At 36.8% G+C, this 23,628-nt stretch overlaps 4 protein-coding genes and 1 pseudogene across 5 annotated transcripts; 3 read left to right on the forward strand and 2 right to left on the reverse strand.

Moving 5' to 3' along the window:
• Positions 1 to 3,753: 3,753 nt before the first annotated feature.
• LOC147566154 (zinc finger (C3HC4-type RING finger) family protein) lies at positions 3,754 to 10,351 on the forward strand. Its single transcript, XM_086652642.1, has 18 exons — positions 3,754 to 4,319; positions 4,408 to 4,509; positions 5,606 to 5,688; positions 5,846 to 5,930; positions 6,044 to 6,130; positions 6,307 to 6,368; positions 6,499 to 6,692; positions 6,771 to 6,831; positions 6,996 to 7,173; positions 7,656 to 7,694; positions 7,798 to 7,859; positions 8,398 to 8,434; positions 8,768 to 8,817; positions 8,943 to 9,012; positions 9,130 to 9,205; positions 9,691 to 9,770; positions 9,860 to 9,928; positions 10,044 to 10,351. Exons 1-18 carry the CDS (start codon positions 4,248 to 4,250, stop codon positions 10,101 to 10,103), a joined length of 1,467 nt encoding a protein of 488 aa, XP_086508768.1. The 5' UTR covers positions 3,754 to 4,247; the 3' UTR covers positions 10,104 to 10,351.
• Positions 10,352 to 11,221: 870 nt separating this feature from the next.
• Positions 11,222 to 14,532, forward strand: LOC147566155 (putative receptor-like protein kinase At5g61350). The gene has a single exon (XM_086652640.1). The coding sequence runs from the start codon at positions 11,586 to 11,588 to the stop codon at positions 14,235 to 14,237; it is 2,652 nt and encodes an 883-aa protein (XP_086508766.1). The 5' UTR covers positions 11,222 to 11,585; the 3' UTR covers positions 14,238 to 14,532.
• A 333-nt stretch (positions 14,533 to 14,865) lies between these two features.
• Positions 14,866 to 16,377, reverse strand: LOC147566156 (xyloglucan endotransglucosylase/hydrolase protein 24-like). 2 transcript variants are annotated; one of them, XR_015230370.1, is made up of 4 exons: positions 15,820 to 16,177; positions 15,526 to 15,719; positions 14,958 to 15,434; positions 14,866 to 14,921 (listed from the first exon to the last, which is right to left on the reverse strand). XR_015230370.1 is itself a non-coding variant. In XM_086652643.1 (3 exons), the coding sequence occupies exons 1-3, from the start codon at positions 16,090 to 16,092 to the stop codon at positions 15,077 to 15,079; spliced, it is 825 nt and encodes a 274-aa protein (XP_086508769.1). In that variant the 5' UTR covers positions 16,093 to 16,377; the 3' UTR covers positions 14,866 to 15,076. The 2 variants fall into 2 exon arrangements, 1 of the variants encoding a protein (XP_086508769.1); XM_086652643.1 differs by having other exon boundaries at positions 14,866 to 15,434; positions 15,820 to 16,377.
• A 1,425-nt stretch (positions 16,378 to 17,802) lies between these two features.
• Positions 17,803 to 19,005, forward strand: LOC147566157 (cytochrome b561 and DOMON domain-containing protein At5g47530 pseudogene; annotated as a pseudogene).
• A 613-nt stretch (positions 19,006 to 19,618) lies between these two features.
• LOC147566158 (xyloglucan endotransglucosylase/hydrolase protein 24-like) lies at positions 19,619 to 20,729 on the reverse strand. Its single transcript, XM_086652644.1, has 3 exons — positions 20,452 to 20,729; positions 20,136 to 20,329; positions 19,619 to 20,044 (listed from the first exon to the last, which is right to left on the reverse strand). Exons 1-3 carry the CDS (start codon positions 20,725 to 20,727, stop codon positions 19,693 to 19,695), a joined length of 822 nt encoding a protein of 273 aa, XP_086508770.1. The 5' UTR covers positions 20,728 to 20,729; the 3' UTR covers positions 19,619 to 19,692.
• Positions 20,730 to 23,628: the final 2,899 nt, after the last annotated feature.

Raw genomic sequence — 23,628 nt, forward strand, 5'->3', positions numbered from 1 at the left:
TGTTTTTATTTCAAAAAATACAAAATAATATAGGTTACTGCAAACTAGATAGAATTGTTAAACAGGGGCGTGTTTGAGGGGATGCCATCGGTGCGGTCGCACGTCCCCCTCAAACTACAAAATTATTCCTTGGGTTTTTAAATTTCGAACTAAGTCTAATAACTAGACAATGGAAAATGATTCAAGAAAAGATGTGTAGCTTAGTTGGTAAACAAGTTATAAAATAAACTTGAGGTCACAAGTTCAATACTCTCCCTGTCATTCTTTTTTGTTTACTTTATGCGTGTGGTTCTTGCTTAAATAAAGTTTTGGAACAAAAAAATACACAACTTAGATTCATCTATGGAAAGAACAATATTTCTAACTTAGTCTATTTTGATCTTTTGCTAAATGCGTTACATTTGAAATAGAAATTTACGCTTTAATGGAATTAGTTTTGTTTTGTTTCAATAGATTTAGGAACAAAAAATATTTCTAACTTAGTTTGATGTTTGCTAAATGCGTTACATTTTGACATAAAAAATTACGCTTTAATGTTATCAGAGAAAGAACCCCAATTTTTTTTCGCACCGGATCTCCGAGTTCTCAGTCAGGCGACTGTTGTTAAAAGTCGGTTGGTCATCAAAAACTTGACCTACCCCAATAATTTGTCCTAACCCCAAAAAACTTGTTGTACTAAATGATCATAAGCTAAACACTTTAAGAGTTAAAAGTTGAATCGTTTGGTCATCAAAACTTGCACTAACTCCTCCCCAACTTTTTCTATAAATCTTATTTGTTTTTTTTTTGTTGAGAAAATCTTATTTGTTGTTATGTGCAACTTTTAACTCAAATAGCTATTTTTTTTATTTGTATTTTGAGTTTCTTAAGAAAAAGGCCGATTGTAATGTATATTATAAGACTATTACTACTAATGTTATTTTCACAAGAATTTTCTTACAATATATATACAATAATGTAAGAGCTTTTCTTTCTGTAATGTTATTTTCTTACAATATAATGTAAGAGTTTTTCTTACATTATATTGTGTATTGTAAGAAAATTATCACTACTTTATCGATGTCACTTCTGGTTACCCATTTAACTTCTTCATGGACAGCTAATGCATCTCCTTTAGGTTTGTATGTAAATACTCGAGTATTCGTATATAATCTGCATTTTGACTGCATGCACATCAAAGAATTCCAGTAACAAATACAAACATTTTTGTTGACTATTTTCATATATTAAGTAAAGTATAGATATTGCGCTATTTGTATCTGAAAATATTCAATCTCAAAAAATTATATATGTACCTAAATATATTAAATATTACGCACTACTCTTAAATAAGTAGAATAAACTGGATAGGTGTATAACAATTATATCATTTCAACTTAATGGTAAAGATTTCATTATATTGTGGGGAACTTAAAAGTGACGCTATCTTTCTTTCTACCTAACTTTTATTTCTGTTAACATAATCTTTCTGATCATGATCGTATCTTATGATATACAAGACTAATATCTGAAATTCTGACACTATCTTGCCTTCTGCCTAACTGTTATTTCCTAGAGATAATATAACTTAAAAGTGCTAAGTTTATTTCTAGGGTTATCTAGACATTGATCCCCAGCTTTTTAGCGATATTAGGACTGTCCATCATAAAATCTATGTCTGAAAACCTATAAAAATAAGAAGAATACAAAACTGCATGTGAACTACTTGGTTGGTATTTGACAACCACCCACAGGTAGAATTTCCATCCCTATCTGAGACCTTCTCTAACCTCTCTAATCAACCAGACTTATTGGACGATCAGATGTTGGGGTAAACCTTTTTTATATGTTTCCCATTGGTAGTTTATCTATTATATCTCGTGAGGCGGGTCGAAACCCTTATGGACTTCGAGTAACCTATTTTTCCTTAGATTCTTATGTGATCATATTAGGATGAACTATCTATCATAAAACTTATGTCTGAAAACTTATAAAAATAAGAAGAATACAAAACCGCATGCGAACTACTTAGTTGGTATTTGACGAAAAAATCGAAAATGAGAGTCAATCCTAAAGATATTTTTGTTCTGGGGTTGTAGTCCTAATATCAGTAAATATTTGGGGGTTAATGTATAAATAACCTAAATATTGTATGAAGGGTATTTTTGTCATAAGTCACACATATGGTGACACGTGAACCACTTAATTGATATTTAACGAAAAAATCGAGAATGAAAATCAACGCCTTACAAATTTTTATTTTGGGATTGTAGTCTTAGAGCAACTCCAACGCGGGCCTGGCTGAGGCCCTAACCGATGCTTCAGTCGCCCCTAACATTCCAACATGACCGTTGAGGACCAAACGATTATGTTGGGGACCCCTCCTAGCCGTTGGAGCAAATCCAACGGCTGGAAATGGGTTCAACCGCTATAAATAGGGGTTGAACCCATTCTTTCATCTCCCACTCTCTTCATCTCTAAACTTTTCTTTCCATTTCATTTCAATCTCTCTTTTAATTTCTTTCTTTCTTTCAAATTTTTTCTATCTTTTCATTTGTTCTCCCATGGATCCATTAGACATCAACGAATTCGACAACCAAAGTTATATGGAAATGTTGTCCCCTAATTCTACTTACCCGTCGGCTCAATTAGAAGTTGATGATTGTGAAGTATGTGAGGATTCTTCCGTGCAAGAAGGGGCGACTTCAGCAAAGATAACTAGACCGGAACCGTATAAGTCGGATGAAGATATTTTACTTGCTAATTGTTATTTGAAAATCACATTTGATGCGGTTGTCGAAAATAGTAAAAAATATAAAGTATTTTGGCAAAAAATATCGGATGAATATAATGCGATTGCAAAGTTTCTTGTAACTCTCGTTTCAGTAAGATAAGCTCGGAATGTCAAAGTTTTATATCTACTTTGAGGATAATAAATAAAGTTCCAAAAAGCGGGAAAAACGATTATGACCAGGTAATTATTTCAAACTTTTTAATTTTTTTTTTTAATCTTTTCATTTCATAATATATACTTAATATATATTTTGTTTATTTCAGTTACAAAGAGCACTTCAAATGTATAAAACAAAATCACCAAGAAAAAGGGTTTAGGTTCCAACATGTTTACAAAATTTTGATGACACACAAAAAGTGGATGGCAGACATGTCAGGAGAGTCAACATTCGGCAAAAGAGATTCTAATACAAATCCATCGGAGGAAAGACCAATTGTCCGTAAACAAGCCAAAACAAATGCAAGAGTTGGCGAACCATCCATACATTCTACTGCTTCAAAAACTCAGAATGAGGGATATTGGAAAAAAAGAGATGAAGAATCCCAACAGAGACCAAAAACTTTGACGCAAGCTGTACGGGTTCAACAAGAGACCCTACGGATGCAACAAGATTTTCTACAAGCAGATAAGGAACACAAGAACCGACAATATGGGATCGACTTAATGAAGGTTGATGTTAGGTCTCTCGACGAACATGCTTATAGCAGCGCGAGAAGTTTGGTTCAACGGTCTACCACGAGAACCCCTTCTAGTTATTTTTAATTAATTTTTCTATTGTTGTTTAGTCGTATTTAAGTAGTTTTAAATTTTTAATCAATTATTAGTTGTAATCAATGTTTTTTAAATTGAATTTTATTAAGTACATTGGGAAATTTCATTTTCAGCCTCAAGAGAAGATGAGACTGGAGCTGAATTTTAGAGACCGAACTAAGATCAAAAATTTTGGATGAAAAAGTAGTTTTTTCGGCCTAAGACAGACTGGGGTTGGAGTTGCTCTTAATATCGCTAAATAACTGGACTCAATGTCTATATAACCCTTGTTTCTACATACCTCCCTAATCCAACCCTGAAGTGAGGGTTCACTTGGTGCCTAGGAGACTCGTTTAATCGTTTTACCCCCAAAAATCTCTCCGGTTAAATTTGGTATGCAGAGGTGGTGGAGCTCTTCCAAATCCACCCATCTTCCCTCTTATTACAAAACGGGTAAAATGAACAATTTCTAGAAGACAAAGAGAGAGAGAGGGGGAGAGGACAAGTTACACGTCTTTGAATTTCGTCCGTGTAATAATACAGGATACACACAAAAACACGACCATCAAAATTTCTTCTCTCTGTTACTACAACCACACTACTACTACTACTACTCTCTCTCTCTCTACCTTCTCACACCCCTTCTTCTCCCTCCCAATCTAACTTTCTTTATTAGGGTTTCTCTTACTTTCTTCTGTTTCTTTCTCCTCTTTTGAGTACGCTCATGGCTGATGAACCTTATTCCGTGACCGGAGAAACTTCAAATGAATTCGATGACGTTGAAGAATTCGTCTTGGTTAGTTTTTGTTCCCTAAATTCATTTCTTTTATCTTGTTATTCTGAAATTTTGTGTAAAAAGGAGATTTTTGTGTTTTGAAATGTAGGCGGATGAAGATGTTAATGGTATATCAAGGGATCGATTCAGTCAGATTATTGATCTCATGCAAAAGGGTACCAGATATTTTCGAGAGAAACGTCTTGAAGATGTAAGATTTTTAGTTTATTTGGTCTTTTAATTTGAATTCAGAGTTGAGGCTTTTTGTTGGTTCTTCCTCTTCCATTCACCCCAGAATTCAATTGATTTTCTCTATTGGACAAGGTTTTATATTGAAATTCAAGGGTTTTTGTAGAAGGTTATACCTTTATGCAAACTCAAAATATAATAGAATAAGGTACCTAAAGCCTTTGAGCTGAATTGTTTTCAAGATTGCTATTTTCTAAAATGTTTTGGGTTTTCAATTGTATAATGGAGTTGAATTAAGCAGACCACAGTTTTGTCTTGTACTCTGAAGCTTTTGGTGTCTTTACTTCATTGGGCATCATAAGTTTCAGAAACCCTTTTTCAAAAAAATACATGGGATAACGGATCATGTGAGAACTAACATTAACCTTTTTTTTTTTTTTTTTTTTTTTTTTTTTTTTTTTTTTATGGTGGATCTGCTTGAATTCAACAGATTTTGGATTCCTCAATTTCGAGTTGAGAATGTTATGACATGATAGGTAAAGAGACTGTTGAATGTTCACTGTTGACTAATGAAAACTTAATAAGCATATATCGTTTCACTCTTGAATCCTTGATTGGAATATTAACATGGTTGTATAGTAGTTTTTGGTAGGATAGCAAGTAGGTCTGTTGATCTGTTTGCGTTCTCCGGATATCGAAGTTAGAAGTCTTCAAGTTTGTTGGTCGTTCTTATCTGATCAAAATTTCTAATGCTTGGTATGGCATGTCAAGATCAAGTTCGGTTTATCAATTTACACGTAGTATCTCTTGAAACTTAGTTTAGTTTGCGTTTTTGCCTTGTTGGGACTCAGAACTTTTGTTTGCATATTACGTTTCGCCTGGTCGAGGAATGAACATCCTTAAGAAATTAGGAAGATAAAATAATGGATTTTCACTAGGAAGACCTACCACTTTAATTCCCCTGAGTTTAATTTACCATGATAAACATCAATCATCTAAGCACCTCAACGTTCATAAATTGCATTACCCTATTAGAATAAAGTTTCTGACTCCTTATCAGCACAATAGCAGCAACTTCTCTTTAACGTTGTTCACTAATGATTAATATTTATATTCAGGCCGTCAATTGTTACTCTAAAGCTCACAATCTGAAGCCAGGTGATACAGTTATTCTCCGTAACAGAAGTGTTGCTTTTAGCAGGTGCATTTCTCTATGTTCTCCTGTTTTTCTGTATCTAATAATTTTGAGTTCGATTCTGTTTACATCATGATACACAGGATTCATTTTAATGATTATTTAAAGAGATAGGTGGAGCAATATGCTCTATTTGTGTACTAACATTATCTTTGACCCACAGAATTAGCCACTTTCTGAAAACTAGGCCAGCTTCAGATTCTGAATACCGACCTATGAATGGGCTAGATCCTACAACTCATGCTGAAGTATGCATTTTCCCCGCTTTTTTACTCTTGTAATATCTTGTTTGTAGTTTTATTTTCCCCCTTCATTACTTGTTCCGCTAGCCAATGATCTTTTTCTTAAACCGTCATATCAGCTCGCATTGAAGGATGCCGAGAAGGTAATCAGTATTCAAAGTGATTCAGCAAAATCATATTATCTGAAGGCCAATGCTCTTATTTTGGTAAGGATTAGCTTGAGTAGCAGTTTTATCTTTGGCACCTTGATTCCTTTTTATATTAGTCTAAGAAATTTATTTAGTGTTCTATTTCATTTCTTAATTGGTATATGCTCGTAGATGATTGATATGATTTTTTGGTACTTAGCATCCATTTATTCACTAGTACAACTACATTGCAGCTAGAGCGATATGAGGAGGCACATGAGGCACTAATTTCAGGTCTTCAAGTTGATCCTCTTAGGTATAATGTCTAATATCTGTATAAATTCTTGTAACTAGATATGGGCCTTTCAGTCTAATTATTACTATTTGTTTACGATATTTGGAAGTGTACCTGATAATTCTTTATTGTTTCTTGTTGGATTGCATAGTAATGCTTTTCAAACCGCACTTCGGAATTTGGAGACACTATCTGCCAGTTCAACCAAAAGAACAAAACATGGGAAACCTCAAAGATCCGACGAATTTGATTGCACACTTTGTTTGAAGTTGTTGTATGATCCAATAACAACTCCTTGTGGGCATTCTTTTTGCCGCGCTTGTTTATTTCAGTCTATGGATCACGGTCAGTATTAGACACCTTTTACTACCAATGATCTATTTCTTCTTGATTTTGTATTTATCTGGCTTTTGGTACTTGTAGGTAACAAATGTCCTATGTGCCGAATCGTACTTTTCATTACTCCAAGAACTTGTTCAGTAAGGTAAAGTAAGTTGTAGTAGGTGTACGTGAGAATTAGTTTTATTTTTGTATCTTGTAGCCGAATCCTGCTCTTGTTTTCACTTTAAGCTTCTTCAATGACTTCTTACTAGATGTTGAGTCACTACATCAAAATCGTAATATATTTTCTTCTCTTGTTTTTTTCAGTGTGACACTGAATAACATCATACAGAAGAACTTTCCAGAGGAATACGCTGAAAGGAAGTCCGAGCACGAGAATTTGACAAACTTAGGTGTTGATCTCATTCCTTTGTTTGTCATGGATGTTGTGCTCCCACTGCAGAAGTTGTCTCTCAATATATTTGAACCCCGTTACAGACTTATGGTAAGTTGGTTAATGTTTTGATCATGCTGAAATTACCCATCAGTTAAAAGTTTGTGGCGTAATTCTCCTAGTATGTGTTTTCTTGATTAAAGTAAAACACAATAATTGAGTAAATAGTATAATAAATTTATTAAGCGAGAGAAATCTAGAACAGCGTATAAAATCAGGAAAAGCAAAATGAAGAAATCGTAAGCTGATGGCGAAAAGTTGCTATTGAATATGCATGTGAGGGCTCGTGTTGAGGAGTGTTTAACATAAGATTATAATGATGAATCCCAGGAGCCTTTCATTTTCCATGTCAACCTTTTAACAATTTCCATGATGTATTCTGGAGAAAATCTCATAATAGTCCTTCTCCTTGTAGGAAAATTGTTATTGATATTTCAACTATTTGGACTTCCTATTCTGATATTTTCTTTGTTATATACCTTTATTTATTTACATCATATAGTAGTTTTATTCTAATTTTCCTCTTTAAACAGGTGAGGAGGATCATGGAGGGAAATCATCGAATGGGAATGGTGGACTGTTTGATTGATCTTTTACTCCTTTTTCAGATTTTTCATGTCTGTTTCTCCATCTGTATCCGAGCTTTTCTGAATTGTTTTACTTGTATTTTTGTAGGTAGTGATCGATTCATCAACCGGTGCAGTTGCTGATTATGCTTGTGAAGTGGAAATAACCGAGTGAGTGTTGATTTTTTTTCTTCCCTTGCTAATTTTCATGGTTAAAGACTTAAAGTTTCTACCTGTGTAACATTATACTTTTTCTTTTCAAAACACTTTCTGCCGTGTTGATTACGAATAATTATATTCCGTACTCAGATACTTGTTGTATAGGAATCACTTCATGGGTATATATTGTGGTATGTTGTGTGTTCATATGTGTGTACTTGCAAAAAAAAATTTAGGTCTTTGAAACAAACACTTTATAGCTTGACATTAGTTGTGTATGATTAAACGATGGGTGTCCAAAAGTTAAACTTTGCAACTAGAGATTAATAACCTAATAATTAAGGCAGTAATAAATATATACGTATAAGGCAATATCTCCAAAATGTGATTTGTTACTTTGTTAGGTCAACGTAGCCAGTACTTCGTACTGGTGCTGGAAACCAGCTCCTTTGTCCTTGTCCAATTAGTATGTTATATAGGTTTGAATTGGTTTTTAGCTAACCCTTTCATTGCTTTTTAAATTCTTCGTTGTCTCATTTTACTTCTGTAGGTGTGAGCCACTTCCGGATGGGCGCTTCTATATTGAGGTAACCTTGTAATGATTTTCTTGGATAATTGCTCACTTTTGTATTTCCTTGCTTCGCTTAAGTTTGGAACTTAACCTCGCGTAAAATGTATCTCAGTGAATATGAGTTGAAATATTTCAACCTAAGATCGAGCTCTTACTTCTTCCCTTTGGGATAAATGAGTGAGTCAGAGACCCAACTTGTGTTTTGTGATACTAGTAAAATGTTGACTCTGTCTTTTGATTGACAACATGTGTTGTGCTTGTAGTATATTTTTTTGCAGACTTTTCCTGTTGAACCAGTTTTCATGGAAAAAATAATCTTTCTAACAGGTTGACTATTTACCTAATGCAGGTTGAAGGACGACGAAGATGCCGTATACTCCGATCTTGGGATCAAGACGGGTTAGTTCTTTTACTTCCATTTGTAAATTTATCTATGCTGACCTATTAAACATAATCTACTTCATTAAAATTTGGCTCTTATAAATATTTATTAATCTAATAAGTTTTTTTCTTCGTGTCGAAAGGTATCGTGTTGCAGAGGTTGAATGGATTCAGGATATCTTACCAGTAGATGGGACAATAGAAAGGGAAGAAGTAAGTACATTATGATCTTTGGGGTTTCTTCCTCCCACATTTCCATTAGAAAAGTAAAATGGAAGCGTTGAATCCTTTTGATTGCACTAACATCATAAAAATTCTTAAACCTTGCAGTTACAGACAATGGCAAACGATGCAGCTGACCTAGCTTGTTCATGGATAAGGTGTGCCAAGGAAGCAGCACGGACAGGTACGCAAGAAAGAACATTTTAAGGAAGGAGGACGATAAAAAGCATAATTAAAATTGTTAATCCACATCGAACCTGGTTCTGGAACCCTAGCATGTGACTAGTGGGGTATGGTGGTCTTTAATAGTCACAATGATGGTACAGTAAGCTGATGCTTTTTTCTAGATCGTCCGAATCTGACTCGCCTAAGTCCATCTTTTCTGTATCTAACTTGATCTAGTCTGGCCTCTAGAGCATAATAGTCATTTCAGGTTAGTTCATACACAAGGCTGTTAGACTGTTTATGTCCCTATCAACTACATGGCGGGGTCCCCGTGGACATCCTAAACGAGGGTCTGCATGATTTGGTGTAGATCTGGAAATAAATATTTTTTCTTCCTTGGATTCATGCGTGAATGAACTGGTCTTAGACTGTTATTTCAAATATCTTGTCATTGAAGTCCCACATGTCTATCATTCATCCTGGGCTCACCTAATTGATATGCAGATAGGAGAGCAAGGAGCAGAGACGTTTTTCAAGCTGAACTGATGCCCAGACCTCAAGATCCGGAGCGTTTCAGTTTCTGGGTACAGACTTAAACTTACGTTCTCTCTATAGAAACTTGTGTCGTTCGGTTATTGCAGTCAATTTATTGCTCATTTTTATTTGTTTGCAGCTTGTTAATCTACTGAACCTGAGGCCTTCAGAAAGATTGGAACTTTTACGTTTAAGAGAGACAAGAGAGGTACTTGAACTCTCTCTCTCTAGTTTTCATATGTGCCTAGTTAGCTATATATGGGGCCAGTTTCTGTTCTTGCCACACACAATTGATGATTTTGTGATTTGGTTATATACTGCAGAGAATAAAACGTGGACTAGTTCATTTGAGAGCTGAAGAACAAGGGTGTCGAGTCCAATAACAAATCTCAGAACCAGGTCCTAATGGTTCATTGCTATATAGATATGAGAAAAAAGTCAGACTATATGTAAAACAATTTATATTCTTTCAATCACAAAGTCAATATGATTGAACTATTCTTCTTGTTATTATGACAAACTCCAAAACCAAACTTCAGTAATATTGTACACATCTTTGTACTTATTTTCTCTTGTTCTTGTGACAAACTTCAGAACCAAACTTCAGTAATATTATACACATCTTTGTATTTATTTTGTGTCCAATTACGTGAACCATTCATCGGTGCATCTTCCCCTATTTGTATAATGCTTCTCTGCTTCTATAGAGAAGTTGAAGAACAAGTTAAGATTAGTTCTCAAGTTTAGGGTTGTGAAACTCTACCTCATTCTTTGTTGATCTGCAACTTTGACTAGCTTTCTCACTCTGAAGGTTTCTCGCCAACAACCCTTGGTTGGAGTAGTACAACCCTTGGTTGGAGTAGTGAGAGGTTTGAGGCACGCTGACAATTCAAAAAAAAAACTCTTTCTCTATCATGGGGTTTGTCTTTTCCGTGACTCGGACAACAAGAGAATGCATGGTTTACATAATTTTTGTTTGCGGACAACCTCAGTCCAATCAATGAAATACTCATTAGTACCTTTCAGTTGAACACTAATACAAAGCAACTCATCCTGTTGGAGAGATGAACGCACGCTAAATGCTTTCTTGTACTCACAAGAGAAACCCCTCTCAGGCAATCGTGATTTGGTTATACGCTTTCTGAAAATATTTCCGTTTTTCTTTTTTATGGAATTGGGTCTTTCCTCATCTCGACGAATTTATTAATTATGATTTATTTGTTTTTTGACAAGGAAAAAGTTATTTAGAGTATTAATTAAGAATCTAGTTGTGGGGTCTTACTATATCACAAATTCACAATCCATCACTAATAGTTCATATTTGAACAAGTACTATATATTTGTGAAGAAAAGATGTAGAGAATATAACCAAAATGTGCATAGTTAGCAAAAGAATCATCAACCCCTAATTTAGGGCAGGATTGACCTTATGAGAGCCATTCATAAAATAGAATTCAATTGGTTGACTTGGTCTATCAAACTTTCAATCATAAAAATTGCTGTCTAGGCAAAAGTCCCAATCTCCACCAATTACAATATTGCATCTTCTTATCCTTACTTGCTTCCAACTAGCTTATGTCAAATCAATATAACTAATAACTAACTTCTTTCCTTTCCCCCTCTCTCTCTCTCTCTTCTCCTTCATTCTCTCTCTATACTTATCCGACAAATCTGCCTCTACACAAATCACATTCTAAAAAAACAAACATTTTGTTCCTCCCCTTGATCTCTTACCCAAACCAAAACAACACAACCCCCATTCTTCATCATCTTCTTCTCTCTCTTCCTCTGTTGAGGAAGTTTTGCTCTCACCAAGTTTTAATGGCTTCAACTTAAAATTTGATTGATCAAAGTAAAATTCAATAATGGGGAGAGAGAAAAGTGGGGTGGCGCCACCTCAATCCGCCATCTCTTCCCTCTCTCTCCTCCTTATTTTCTTCCTCATTCAATTACTTTTCTTCACAAATCCTTCCATTGCTAAAGGTCATCATTCTTCTTCTTCACCTTCACCTACATCATCACCATCTTCATCATTCACACCAGTTGATAGTTATCTCATTGATTGTGGGTCTTCCCAACCTACAAAAATCGATGACGGGCGAAGCTTCAAATCCGATTCCCAATCCGCTTCGCTTCTCTCTACAGATGAAGATATTCAAGCTTCTGTTCCTTCAATCACCTTAAAAGATTCTTCTTCCCCTGTTTCTCCTCTGTATCTTACAGCAAGAATTTTTTCAGGTGAATCTTCATACAGTTTCTTTGTTTCTCATCCGGGTCGACATTGGCTTCGATTATACTTTTACCCAATTACCCATCCTTCTTATAATCTAAACCAAGCTGTATTTACCATATCCACGGAAAAAACTGTTCTTCTCCGCGATTTCTCTATTCCAAATAGTGATTCTTTGGTGTTAAAAGAATATTTGATTAACATTTCTTCTGACAGATTTTCGCTTAAATTCGCTCCTCAGAAGAATTCGTTTGCTTTTATTAATGCGATCGAACTTGTTACTGCTCCTGACGTTTTGATTTCTGATTCTGCTTCTGGTGTTTCACCTGTCGGTGAATTTAAGGGTATGAATAATTATGATCTTGAAGTTTCTTATAGGTTAAATGTTGGTGGTCCTTTGATAACTCCATCAAACGATACGTTGAGAAGAACATGGGTACCTGATAATGCATTTATGAAGTTTCCAGAAGCTTCTGTTAACGTTTCCGTATCTCCAAGTGTTGTTAAATATCCAGAAGATGGTGCAACCCCATTGACAGCTCCAAATTCGGTTTATGCAACAGCGAAGGCGATGGCTGATTCAGGAGTTATAGATGCAAATTTCAATCTTACTTGGGAGATGGGTGTTGATTCAACCTTCTCTTACTTGATTAGAATGCACTTTTGTGACATAATAAGTAAGAATTTGAATGATTTATACTTCAATGTTTATGTCAATGGATTCACGGGTGTTTCTGGTCTTGATTTGTCGACACTTACATCTGGCCTTAGTACCGCTTATTACAAGGATTTCTTTCTTAATTCATCATCGATCGTAAATGGAACAGTTCGAGTACAAGTGGCTCCAGGAAATCTCGACTCGGGTAACCCAAATGCAATTCTTAATGGGCTAGAAGTTATGAAAATGAGCAACCAAGCTGGTAGCCTAGATGGGCTATATGCTGTTGATGGATCTTATAAAGGTCCAAGTACTCAATGGCAAACGATGAAGATTGTTGCTGTTGTCGGTCTTTTCATGGGAATTGCAGCTATGTTATTGCTCGCTTCGGTCTTTGTCAAGTGGCATAAGAGGCCAAATGATTGGGAAAAATGTAATAGTTTCTCGTCGTGGCTTCTCCCTCTTCATGCCGGCCATTCTAGCTTCATGTCGAGCAAAAGTGGGTCCCACCAATTTAGTTCTCACAAGAGTAAAAGTGGTTACTCGAGTTTTTTCTCTTCTACACTTGGACTAGGGCGAATGTTCACATTCGCCGAACTCCAGGAAGCAACGAAAAATTTCGACGAGAATGCAGTTGTGGGTGTTGGTGGATTTGGTAAAGTCTATCTTGGAGAACAAGAAGATGGTACTAAACTTGCTATAAAACGGGGTAATGCAAGTAACGAACAAGGAATTAATGAATTTCAAACTGAAATTCAAATGCTCTCTAAGCTACGACATCGTCATCTCGTTTCTCTAATAGGTTACTGTGATGAAAACTCCGAAATGATATTGGTTTATGAGTACATGGCTAATGGGCCACTTCGTGATCACCTTTACGGGTCCAATCTGCCTCATTTAACGTGGAAACAACGACTTGAAATCTGTATCGGGTCGGCACGTGGGCTACATTATCTTCATACGGGTACTGCACAAGGAATCATTCATCGAGACGTTAAAACAACAAATATCCTTCTTGATGAGAATTTAGTAGCTAAAGTTTCTGATTTCGGGTTATCTAAAGCTGCACAAATGGGTACTGCTGTTAGTACTGCAGTAAAAGGTAGCTTTGGATATCTAGATCCTGAGTACTTTAGACGACAACAACTAACAGAGAAATCCGATGTTTATTCATTCGGAGTCGTGCTTTTTGAGGTTTTATGTGCAAGACCTGCACTAAATCCAGCATTACCAAGAGAGCAAGTTAACTTGGCTGAATGGGCCATGCAGTGGCACAAAAAGGGCCTACTAGAGAAGATCATTGATCCGGTAATTGCAGGAACTATAAGCTCCGGCTCGTTGAAGAAATTCGCTGAGGCAGCAGAGAAGTGTTTAGCCGATTATGGTGTGGATAGGCCTTCAATGGGAGATGTTTTATGGAATTTAGAGTATGCTTTACAGCTCCAAGAAGCTTCAGCCCAGGCCGATCCAGTCGAAGATAACATTCCAAAACTCAACTCAACGGATCAAGCAAACGATAAGGCGCCCCAAAACGAAGTTCCTGCTATCGTACTTACAGATGACTCTAGTGCAACACATGATGATGAATCTCCATTGTTCTCTCAACTTGCTGGATTCCAAGGAAGGTAAGAAAGGGAAAAGAACTAAAATGGAAAACAAAGAAAGAAAGAAGTCATAATAAAGATTTGATTCAAGTACATAAAATAACCTGTACTTACTTGAAGAGTCACAGAGATAGACCCACGAAAATTTCGACTTTTTTCGGTTGATTCTGAAATACCCTTCATTAGAATTAATCATCTTATAATGTATTAAAGTGGGATTTAGATTTCATTGTGTAGTTGCTCCCTTTATGTTTTCTTCTTTGCTCCTAATTTTTTCGTCTGTTCTTTTATTCATTGTTAATGATCTTAACTTCAAAACACTTGCACTTGTATTCTCTCTATACCTCTTATTCTCTCACACACACTCTCTCTAATATAAAATCATCAATCAATAAGATACTTGTTTTGTGTACAATGTTCCTTTTTAACCCATTGAAGGGTCTTGAACTGTAGTTCTTAACTGAGTAAATGTAAAAAATGGTTATGTAATGAAGTAGTGTTCGGAAACCTATTAGCTTATATAGAAAATGATTCTATCTTTTTATTCTTTGGGATATAGTTTCTTTGGGACAAGTCGGAAGAGCCTCGAAAGAGTAAAAGGGCAAGGGTAGAAAAAACTGCTCGATACTTATGGGATTAGGAAGAAGAATAGATTCGAGAAATTTAGATAATAGATTTATATGGTTCTATTCTTTAATTGTTTTTATTACTACATTGTTACATATTTGCGACAAAAAAAAATTACATTGTTACATATGTGTGTTACCAAGAAAAATGAATGAAAGAATGTAATCGGAGAAGCGGAAAATAAAAGATGCATTGACATGGCATATCAGTTGTTGCCATACTCTTGAGCTTCTTATTCTAAGAAAGGTTGGTAGTGGCGCATTCTACAGGCATGCCCTGTGGGAAGCGTTTCGTGTCGGAGCAGTAGTTGTAAATCATGTAGTTCTTCTGCACCCATTGCATCTTACCTTGATTAGTTGAATCTAACTCTTGAGAAAACCATGGATTGTTTGTGGAAGCGTCTGAATTGAAGTTCCGGTAGGAAGCGGTAAATGGAGCATGGGACCAGTCTGTCTTAACTAGGCCTCCCCTTGTTGCCCAGTCGTCGGCGTTCCAGAGACTAGAATAGATTCTCATGGGCTGGTTCTTTGGGTAAGAAACTCCAAGGTGTTCTGGATTCTTAAACTCTCTGATTGGAGTTCCATCAACGGAAAAGCTGAAATGATAGCATTAACCGATCAGTTTTAGGACAAACTAGACTCAAACAACAATATGAATTAATGAACTTGAGATTTTGGGTTACTTACATGATGTGTTGAGGATTCCAGAGGATGGAGTAAGTGTGGAAATCGGCGGTTGGGTCGAACCACAGATAGAACTGTTGCTCTCTGTTACCTTTCCCTTGGCTGAAAACATTAGTATGAAGAATGTAAGGATCCCCACTAACATTCCCTAAGAATTCGAAGTCGATTTCGTCGTGGGTTGGTCCTTGAGATGATAACTACATCAAGATTCACAACAAACAAGTCAAAACCAATGAAAACTAATCAACTCTAGCTAGGAACATAATTGGGTGATGGGAGTTGTTAATGGAAGCTTACATAGTAGGCAGTGACAGTGCCTGCGGAGTTGCCAGGGACAAGCTTGAGTTGCATATCAATCTTCCCAAATAGGTACTCTTTCTTGGATTGAAAACCAGAGCCGGAAGTTTTATCAAGGGAGAGAGTAAGGAGTTGTCCATTGTTGAGCATCTTACCACGACCATCTCCCCAAGTTATATCGAATTCTTGATCTAAACTAGCAGCAGAGGCAACTAAGACAGTGGTAGCTAGTAAAGAGACTAGAAAGAATCCTACAGAAACAGAAGTGGCCATGTTTGATAAAAGAAGATGACAGATGATGCTAATGAATTGGTAAATGTGATTTGAAGTTGTGAAGTGAAAGATGATGAGTTGAGAAGGGAAGGGTGGGTTTTATATAGAGTAGCTAAAACCCTTGAAACTCAAGAGTTGGGTACAGTTGGAAAAAGAACATGATTACATCATCAATTGTGATGTTTTCCAATAGACGCGGTTTGGATGGTCTAAGGAAGAAGGCTAGAACTTGTGCACATTGGGACATAGCAAACCATATCCGTTCCCCAAAGCCAGCCCATACACAGCTACCTACTTTTCATCTCACAAATAATAAATAAATATATCAAAGTGAAGCCACCGCCTAGGCTTTACTCTTTGTGTGACCAGTGGTGTTTATTGGGTCTATCACCTGACGGTCACATAAATACAATTTTAATGTATACAATAGTTTAAAGCATCCACAAATTATCCGAAAAGTATCATTAATTGGTACTTGGATTACCATACATAACTAGTTAGGTCATTAATTCAACAAAATTGTCACTTGTTATGTAGTATTACATAATAAATCTTGTAACACATCATAATCTGTGAAAATAATTCTTTTTCAAGTACGATAGGTAGAATTATCTATCTCTTATTACTAAACCAATGCTGAAATCATTGTTATAGGATGGTGCTTAACTTCTTAAGAGGAGCACCACACTCCATCTCACCACCACCAATGTGTTATTGCTTTGCAACACACCCTCCCAAGCCCATATTAGTGATACTGTCCGCTTTGACACACCTGGGCCTCACGGTTTTAAAATGTCTCACTGAGGAATGGTGCTTAACCTCTTAAGAGGAGTACCACACTCCATCTCACCACCAATGTGGGATTACTTTACAGCAATCATTGAATTTTTTGTTGAGATTTCCTATATTATTGGTAAAATTATTGAATATCAAGTGTTGAAAGATAAGCACGGGTGCTTGAATATTCTATAAGTGGGAAAAGAGTTCCACGACACGCTACTCGTATTTTATAAGTCGGGAAAATATCTGATGAATCGTTACTCGGCACATCTGCCCAATACTGAGCAAAACTGTGGAGCCTGCGAACAATAACGGCCAGAGCCCAACCAACCCAATTGAGAAGGTGGGCAGGACTTGGTCAAAACGTTGTGCCGATTTGCATCTCGAGTCAGTCCGTCCGTTCGCACTATCTGATCGTCTGATTCTATTGGATAAGGGGCATATAAGGTGGTGGGTCACCGTGGGTGCAGTTGATATCTTTTTTTTTATGAAACGTGCAGTTGATATCTGATGTGCCCCCATCACTAGACTTAAATTTAATTTGTAAATTACCTACTATATGAAACTTTATAACTATTCACTGTGCCGGAAACATTACCTAAACTTCCGTTGACCGCATAAAATAACACAATGTTTAATTGGGTCACTGTGTTTTACTGGAATTAGGAGTAACTAGAAATAGAAACTAATAACTGAATTTGTTGTTTCCAGGAATATCCTACTTGAACAAGAATTAGAAAGTTTATTTGTCGGTTAGAGATGGGAAATAGAAATCCAACTAGGTTTAGGAACAAATCTCTAACATATATAAATAGAACAACTCCACTACACTAGAGAATCCATAATACTGCTTGATCGACTACTGCCTCTCTACTCTTCCACCACTTTTAAGTTTTGATTGCTTCATCACCACCATCCATCAATATTAACATGTCTTCTTCTCCTTTAAAATCACCTCTTTTCCTCCTCACTTTCATTATTCTTCTCTTCTTTTCAGCTTCATCCTCTGCCCAACCACTTCAACAAACTTGCTCCAACTATTCTTTTGCCGACGAAACCCTCCGTGTTTATAACTTCTGCAATGATCTTCCTGTTCTCGACTCTTTCATTCTTTGGAATTTCAACCAGTCAACCGGAATTGTTGATATCGCTTATCGACACGCAAACATCACTTCTTCAACATGGGTTGCATGGGCAATCAATCCTACTAAAACTGGTATGGTTGGAGCCCAAGCTTTTGTTGCTTTTCAAGGTCCCAATGGTTCAATGCATGCCTACTCTTCCCCATTGAATAGTTACAAAACCCAACTCCAAGAGGGACCTCTTAGTTTCCCGGTTCATGATATATCTTCAACCTACGCCAATAACGAGATCACTATATTTGCAACATTCGAACTTCCTGACGATAACATTACAACTATAAATCAGTTATGGCAAGATGGACCTCTTCTTGACGGAATAACTCCTGGGATGCACCGTATTTCAGGACCCAATGTTCGATCTTTTGGTTCTCTTAATCTTCTCTCAGGATACATATCAAAACCAACAAAAGGAGGAGCAAGTCCAAGAATTAAACTCAAGAATGTACATGGGGTGTTGAATGCCGTGAGTTGGGGAACACTAATGCCGTTGGGTGCGATAATTGCAAGGAACTTGAAGAGAGTCGAGTCCACAGGGCCGGCATGGTTTTACTTGCACATAGCATGTCAGACTACTGCTTATGCAGTTGGTGTTGGTGGGTGGGCAACTGGTCTAGTGTTGGGTAAGAAATCTTCGGGCATTCAATACGATGCTCATAGGTATATCGGCATTGTTCTCTTTGCTCTCGCTACACTACAGGTCCTTGCAATGCGTCTAAGGCCAAAACCAGACCACAAATACAGATGCTACTGGAATGTCTATCATCAGTTGACGGGTTATGTCGTGATTGTGTTGAGTGTATTGAACGTTTTCAAAGGTATTGACATATTAGACCCCGAGAAGAAGTGGAAGAATATCTACATCGGAGTTATATCTACCCTGGGTGCCATAGCCGTTGCTCTAGAACTTATCTCTTGGTCCGTGATCATCAAAAGGAAGAACGAGAACGCCACGACTGCCACTAAGCAATCAACCCCTGATGTCATGGTCTAGATTTTACAATTATTTACTGGAAATTTGATGTAACTAGCCTATTGGAATTCATGTTTTGTTTTTAAGTCAAATTGATTACTTGATTCTTGGATATACTGGGTGATCCATGTGTAAATTATAAGTAGCATAACACATTAAAGAGAAGAAATTCGATGAATATGTCCATAACATTTTGAACTCAATATACTTCAAATTATGATTTGAATCAACTGGTGTTCCTATGAGATTTAATATGTTTTTTTTTTTAGTTGTTGAAAGGAGATTAAATCTGGTTGATAGTCTTTCTTTATAGTTTAGTCATGCCATATTCTTTTCTCGTAGTTGCCAAATACTTGGATACCCATTCGTGTGTAGAAAGAAATAACTTAAAGAGAAGAAATTTGACAAATATATTTATACCATTTTATATATTGTATCATATTAGAATGAATGAACGATAAAAGAATAAGAATGAATGAACGATTTAGATATTACATATCAGAAAATCTATTATTACACCAAACACGGTAAAAGAATAAGAATGAATGAACGATTTAGATATTACATATCAGAAAATCTATTATTACACCAAACACGGTAAAAGAATAAGAATGAATGAACGATTTAGATATTACATATCAGAAAATCTATAATGTATGATCCATCAACTGTAGTTGTGTGGCAGTTTCGGTTGGTCGTAATCGAAGATTAATTGGTAGTGGCACATTCTACAGGCATGCCCTGTGGGAAGCGTTTCGTGTCGGAGCAGTAGTTGTAAATCATGTAGTTCTTCTGCACCCATTGCATCTTACCTTGATTAGTTGAATCTAACTCTTGAGAAAACCATGGATTGTTTGTGGAAGCGTCTGAATTGAAGTTCCGGTAGGAAGCGGTAAATGGAGCATGGGACCAGTCTGTCTTAACTAGGCCTCCCCTTGTTGCCCAGTCGTCGGCGTTCCAGAGACTAGAATAGATTCTCATGGGCTGGTTCTTTGGGTAAGAAACTCCAAGGTGTTCTGAATTCTTAAACTCTCTGATTGGAGTTCCATCAACGGAAAAGCTGAAATGATAGCATTAACCGATCAGTTTTAGGACAAACTAGACTCAAACAACAATATGAATTAATGAACTTGAGATTTTGGGTTACTTACATGATGTGTTGAGGATTCCAGAGGATGGAGTAAGTGTGGAAATCGGCGGTTGGGTCGAACCACAGATAGAACTGTTGCTCTCTGTTACCTTTCCCTTGGCTTAAAACATTAGTATGAAGAATGTAAGGATCTCCACTAACATTCCCTAAGAATTCGAAGTCAATTTCGTCGCGGGTTGGTCCTTGAGATGATAACTGCACCAAAAATAAATCACAACAAACAAGTTAGAACTACTCAAGTTTATGAATACAGTTGAGTGATGGGTCATGAGAGATGAAAGAAGGCAAATGTTGTTAATGGAGGCTTGCTTGCTTACATAGAAGGCAGTGACAGTGCCGGCGGAGTTGCCAGGGACAAGCTTGAGCTGCATATCAATCTTTCCAAATAGGTAATCTTTCTTGGATTGAAAACCAGAACCAGAGGCTTTGTCAAGGGAGAGAGTAAGGAGTTGTCCGTTGTTGAGCATCTTACCACGACCATCACCCCAAGTTATGTCGAATTCTTGATCTAAACTAGCAGCAGAGGCAACTATGAAAGTAGTAGCTAGTAAAGAGACCAACAAGAAACATAGAGAAGGAGAAGAAGCAGCCATATATATATATGAACTTTGAGAGATTGAAAAACTTAGAAGTTGTGTGAGAAGTAAGTTGTGTTGGTTTCGGTGTACCGATTCAGCGAGTTGACTCAACGATTCTCTAACCGGATCACTGGTGAAACTGGTTACTACTTTGATTTTATTTGTAAATCAATCAAAAACACTTTCTTTCCAAATTAATGGAGAAAAACTAAGGAATAAAACAACTCAATATCTTTCGTATTTCTAACCGATAATGTCTGTTATCCAGAACAGATGATTCGTAGTCGAATCTCACTATCGATTTAAGATCGGAAAGAGGAATTGTATCCTTCTGTGTTTACTGATTTATTACTTTAAAAAATCAACACACTTCTGATTTAGAAAATCAGAATGTCTTTGATTAAGAAATCAGATAGACTAAAAAGAAAAAGAAAAATCGGAGGATAAGAAGAAGAATAATTTTTAATCGAGGCGAGGTATTCCTCTTTCCTTAAGACAATTGACGCCCTGTATAGTACCAACAGTTACCGGCGTTTGTCTCCCAGGATACAACGATTACCTTTCGATTCAATGGTACTTCGAATCAGAAAGCAGACGAACTTGAAAGTATACTAACCTCTGACTTATGCAAATGGACCAAACTTCTTGCTTATGAAACTCCTTGAAAACTCTGCTAAATATTTATCTTAGACTCTCTAATATGATCTTCTAACAATGCTTGATGCTCTGGAAAAAACGGATTGAAATTTGGAGTTCATTTGGGTCCTATAAATAGGTTTCGAATAGACACATGCCTTTGGGACATTTCTGTTGGTTAGGGGACACATCTGTTGAGAACTAAAAGTGACGCATCACTTCATTCCCTACAATTCGTGTCGGTTGAGATTTGGACCATCAGATCGCTCTCAAAAATTGAAGCAACGCCATCCATTGGATCTTGAGACGTATACCGAAGGTAGCCCGACATCTAAAGGAAAACAACCGTTGGATTGAGGTTCGGGAGATGTCTCACTTCGTGCCCGACACGGGCTTAACCAGATCCGTTGGATCTTGCGCATTTACGCGTAGCGAACGCCAGCCGTCTGATCTAGGCGTGTTCGCTTTGCGTAAATGGTCCCCAAACCAACTTTTCCTTATTGCGATTTAGTCCCTAAATTAACCAAAAATCGATCAAACTTCAAACTTGAATATCTCATTCATCCGGAATCGAATTTGAGGTGATTCTTGGCTCTAAACTTAAGAGCTCGACGAGACGAACGCAATGGTCTGTTTCGTTTCTGAGTTTGACGACTTGAACCGATCCAAAATTGGCTCCGATTCTAACAATCCCCCACATGAATGAATATTCGAGATTTCTTATCATGCAGACTTACTAGACTGACACACTGACACTGACAGAGGTTAGAGGCAGAATTTCGCTGCATCGGGATAGATAGCTTGCGGCTTTGAATCTTCCGTAGTGAGTAGTGATGTGGTGTAAATTCACCACATTTATGTCACTTAATTTAAATGAGTTAGTCCATTTTATACTTTTATTTTGATTAGTTATAAACTTCTTTTGATTAGGTGCTATCTATGGAGTTGAACAAGAAAAACGGATAAAAATGGAAGAAAGGCGCTTGAAGGGCAAATTGGTCATTTGGACCAGGGGTGATTCAGTAACTTTGCATAAAAGTCAGTGGACCAATGGAAAGTAGAGTAAATGATGAACCCAATGGTGAAGACGAGAATCGAATCGGAGTTCGGATGAAGAAATGGTGATCATAAGAAGTCGATGGATATTTCGGTCTTTGCTAAAAGTTAGAAGATGTAGAGAATGATGAATCACCCACTTTGGTTTCTAATGAGAAGCAAAGCCTAACATCCAAGACCCAAGAGCCCAAGAAAGAAGAGAAAAGATAAGTTTTAAGAGCACTCTTTGAGAATTTGGCCCAAGTCAAAGGAGGACCAAGTCAATTTGACTAGGTTTTTGGTGAAAGAACAAAAGGAAAGCAAAAAAATCTGACTTGGGTTTGATCTATCTTCTCCAAGTGCAAGTTAGGGTTTATCAAGGGAGAGAGAAGAACCAGGGAGGCGATTCTAAGAGTAAGTGATGCAGGGGCACCCGGCGTGGAGACTATTTCCATGACCGAACCCGGTTATGGACCAACCGGCCAGAGAGAGTAGATTTAGGAAGTCCTTATTTTAGTATGATTATTAGATAAATTAGGTTTAGGAAATTATGCTATTTTAATATTTCCAATAATTGGAAAGGTCCAGATTTGAGTCTAGTTATTTAGGCAGTTGCAGTATTTTAATTATTTAGGAAGTCTAATTCAAGTCTATCTAGGAAAGTCCAGAATCCTATAAAAGGATATCTAGTTTGTCTATTATTCACAGATTGAGAGAAAAACCCCATTGAAGTTTTAATAAAGTTGAGTATTCAGAGTTATTTGATCTTTATTTTCATTGTTCTTATTTAGTTATTCATATCTTTTAATTCCGCTGCGTTTCTACATCAAGTGGTATCTAGAGCCATAATTTTTTTTTTCCTTCATCACTTTTATCATCATGGTTAATACTACTATCTCTACTACACCAACTAAGGAGAAAACACCAACCTTTTCCTCTGAATGGGACAACATTAAAGAAGGGCTATCTGCAGGTAAAAAGTTGGAAGAAGGTTTCAATGAGTACAAGAAGGAAACAACAGCAAAATTCGATAAAATCGATCAACGATTCGATCAACTCAACGACTCCATCAACATCATCTCCAAACAACTCGAAGGTATGTGTAAAAACCAAACTCCACCTCCCACCACTATCACACCTCAACAACCCTCACAACTACCGACTACCACCAACACCACCCGATTTCCACCTCTCGGTTTTCCTCCCGAGCCCACGACACCACTATTCGGTCACACCATTAGCAAC

The sequence above is a fragment of the Eschscholzia californica genome, unplaced genomic scaffold (genome assembly GCF_041429995.1).
Source record: "Eschscholzia californica isolate CP2 unplaced genomic scaffold, dmEscCali1.0.p SCAF_1, whole genome shotgun sequence".
Lineage (NCBI taxonomy): Eukaryota > Viridiplantae > Streptophyta > Magnoliopsida > Ranunculales > Papaveraceae > Eschscholzia > Eschscholzia californica.

Bases quoted from the DNA above. Each gene is read 5' to 3' on its own strand.
- LOC147566155 (XM_086652640.1), top strand. From the start codon at position 11,586: ATGGGGAGAGAGAAAAGTGGGGTGGCGCCACCTCAATCCGCCATCTCT.
- LOC147566158 (XM_086652644.1), bottom strand. From the start codon at position 20,727: ATGGCTGCTTCTTCTCCTTCTCTATGTTTCTTGTTGGTCTCTTTACTA. The intron at 20,330-20,451 runs GTAAGCAAGCAA...TTTTTGGTGCAG, and splicing joins GCACTGTCACTGCCTTCTAT to TTATCATCTCAAGGACCAAC. The intron at 20,045-20,135 runs GTAAGTAACCCA...CTATCATTTCAG, and splicing joins TGGAATCCTCAACACATCAT to CTTTTCCGTTGATGGAACTC.
- LOC147566156 (XM_086652643.1), bottom strand. From the start codon at position 16,092: ATGGCCACTTCTGTTTCTGTAGGATTCTTTCTAGTCTCTTTACTAGCT. The intron at 15,720-15,819 runs GTAAGCTTCCAT...ATCTTGATGTAG, and splicing joins GCACTGTCACTGCCTACTAT to TTATCATCTCAAGGACCAAC. The intron at 15,435-15,525 runs GTAAGTAACCCA...CTATCATTTCAG, and splicing joins TGGAATCCTCAACACATCAT to CTTTTCCGTTGATGGAACTC.
- LOC147566154 (XM_086652642.1), top strand. From the start codon at position 4,248: ATGGCTGATGAACCTTATTCCGTGACCGGAGAAACTTCAAATGAATTC. The intron at 5,689-5,845 runs GTGCATTTCTCT...TTTGACCCACAG, and splicing joins AGAAGTGTTGCTTTTAGCAG to AATTAGCCACTTTCTGAAAA. The intron at 7,174-7,655 runs GTAAGTTGGTTA...CTCTTTAAACAG, and splicing joins AACCCCGTTACAGACTTATG to GTGAGGAGGATCATGGAGGG.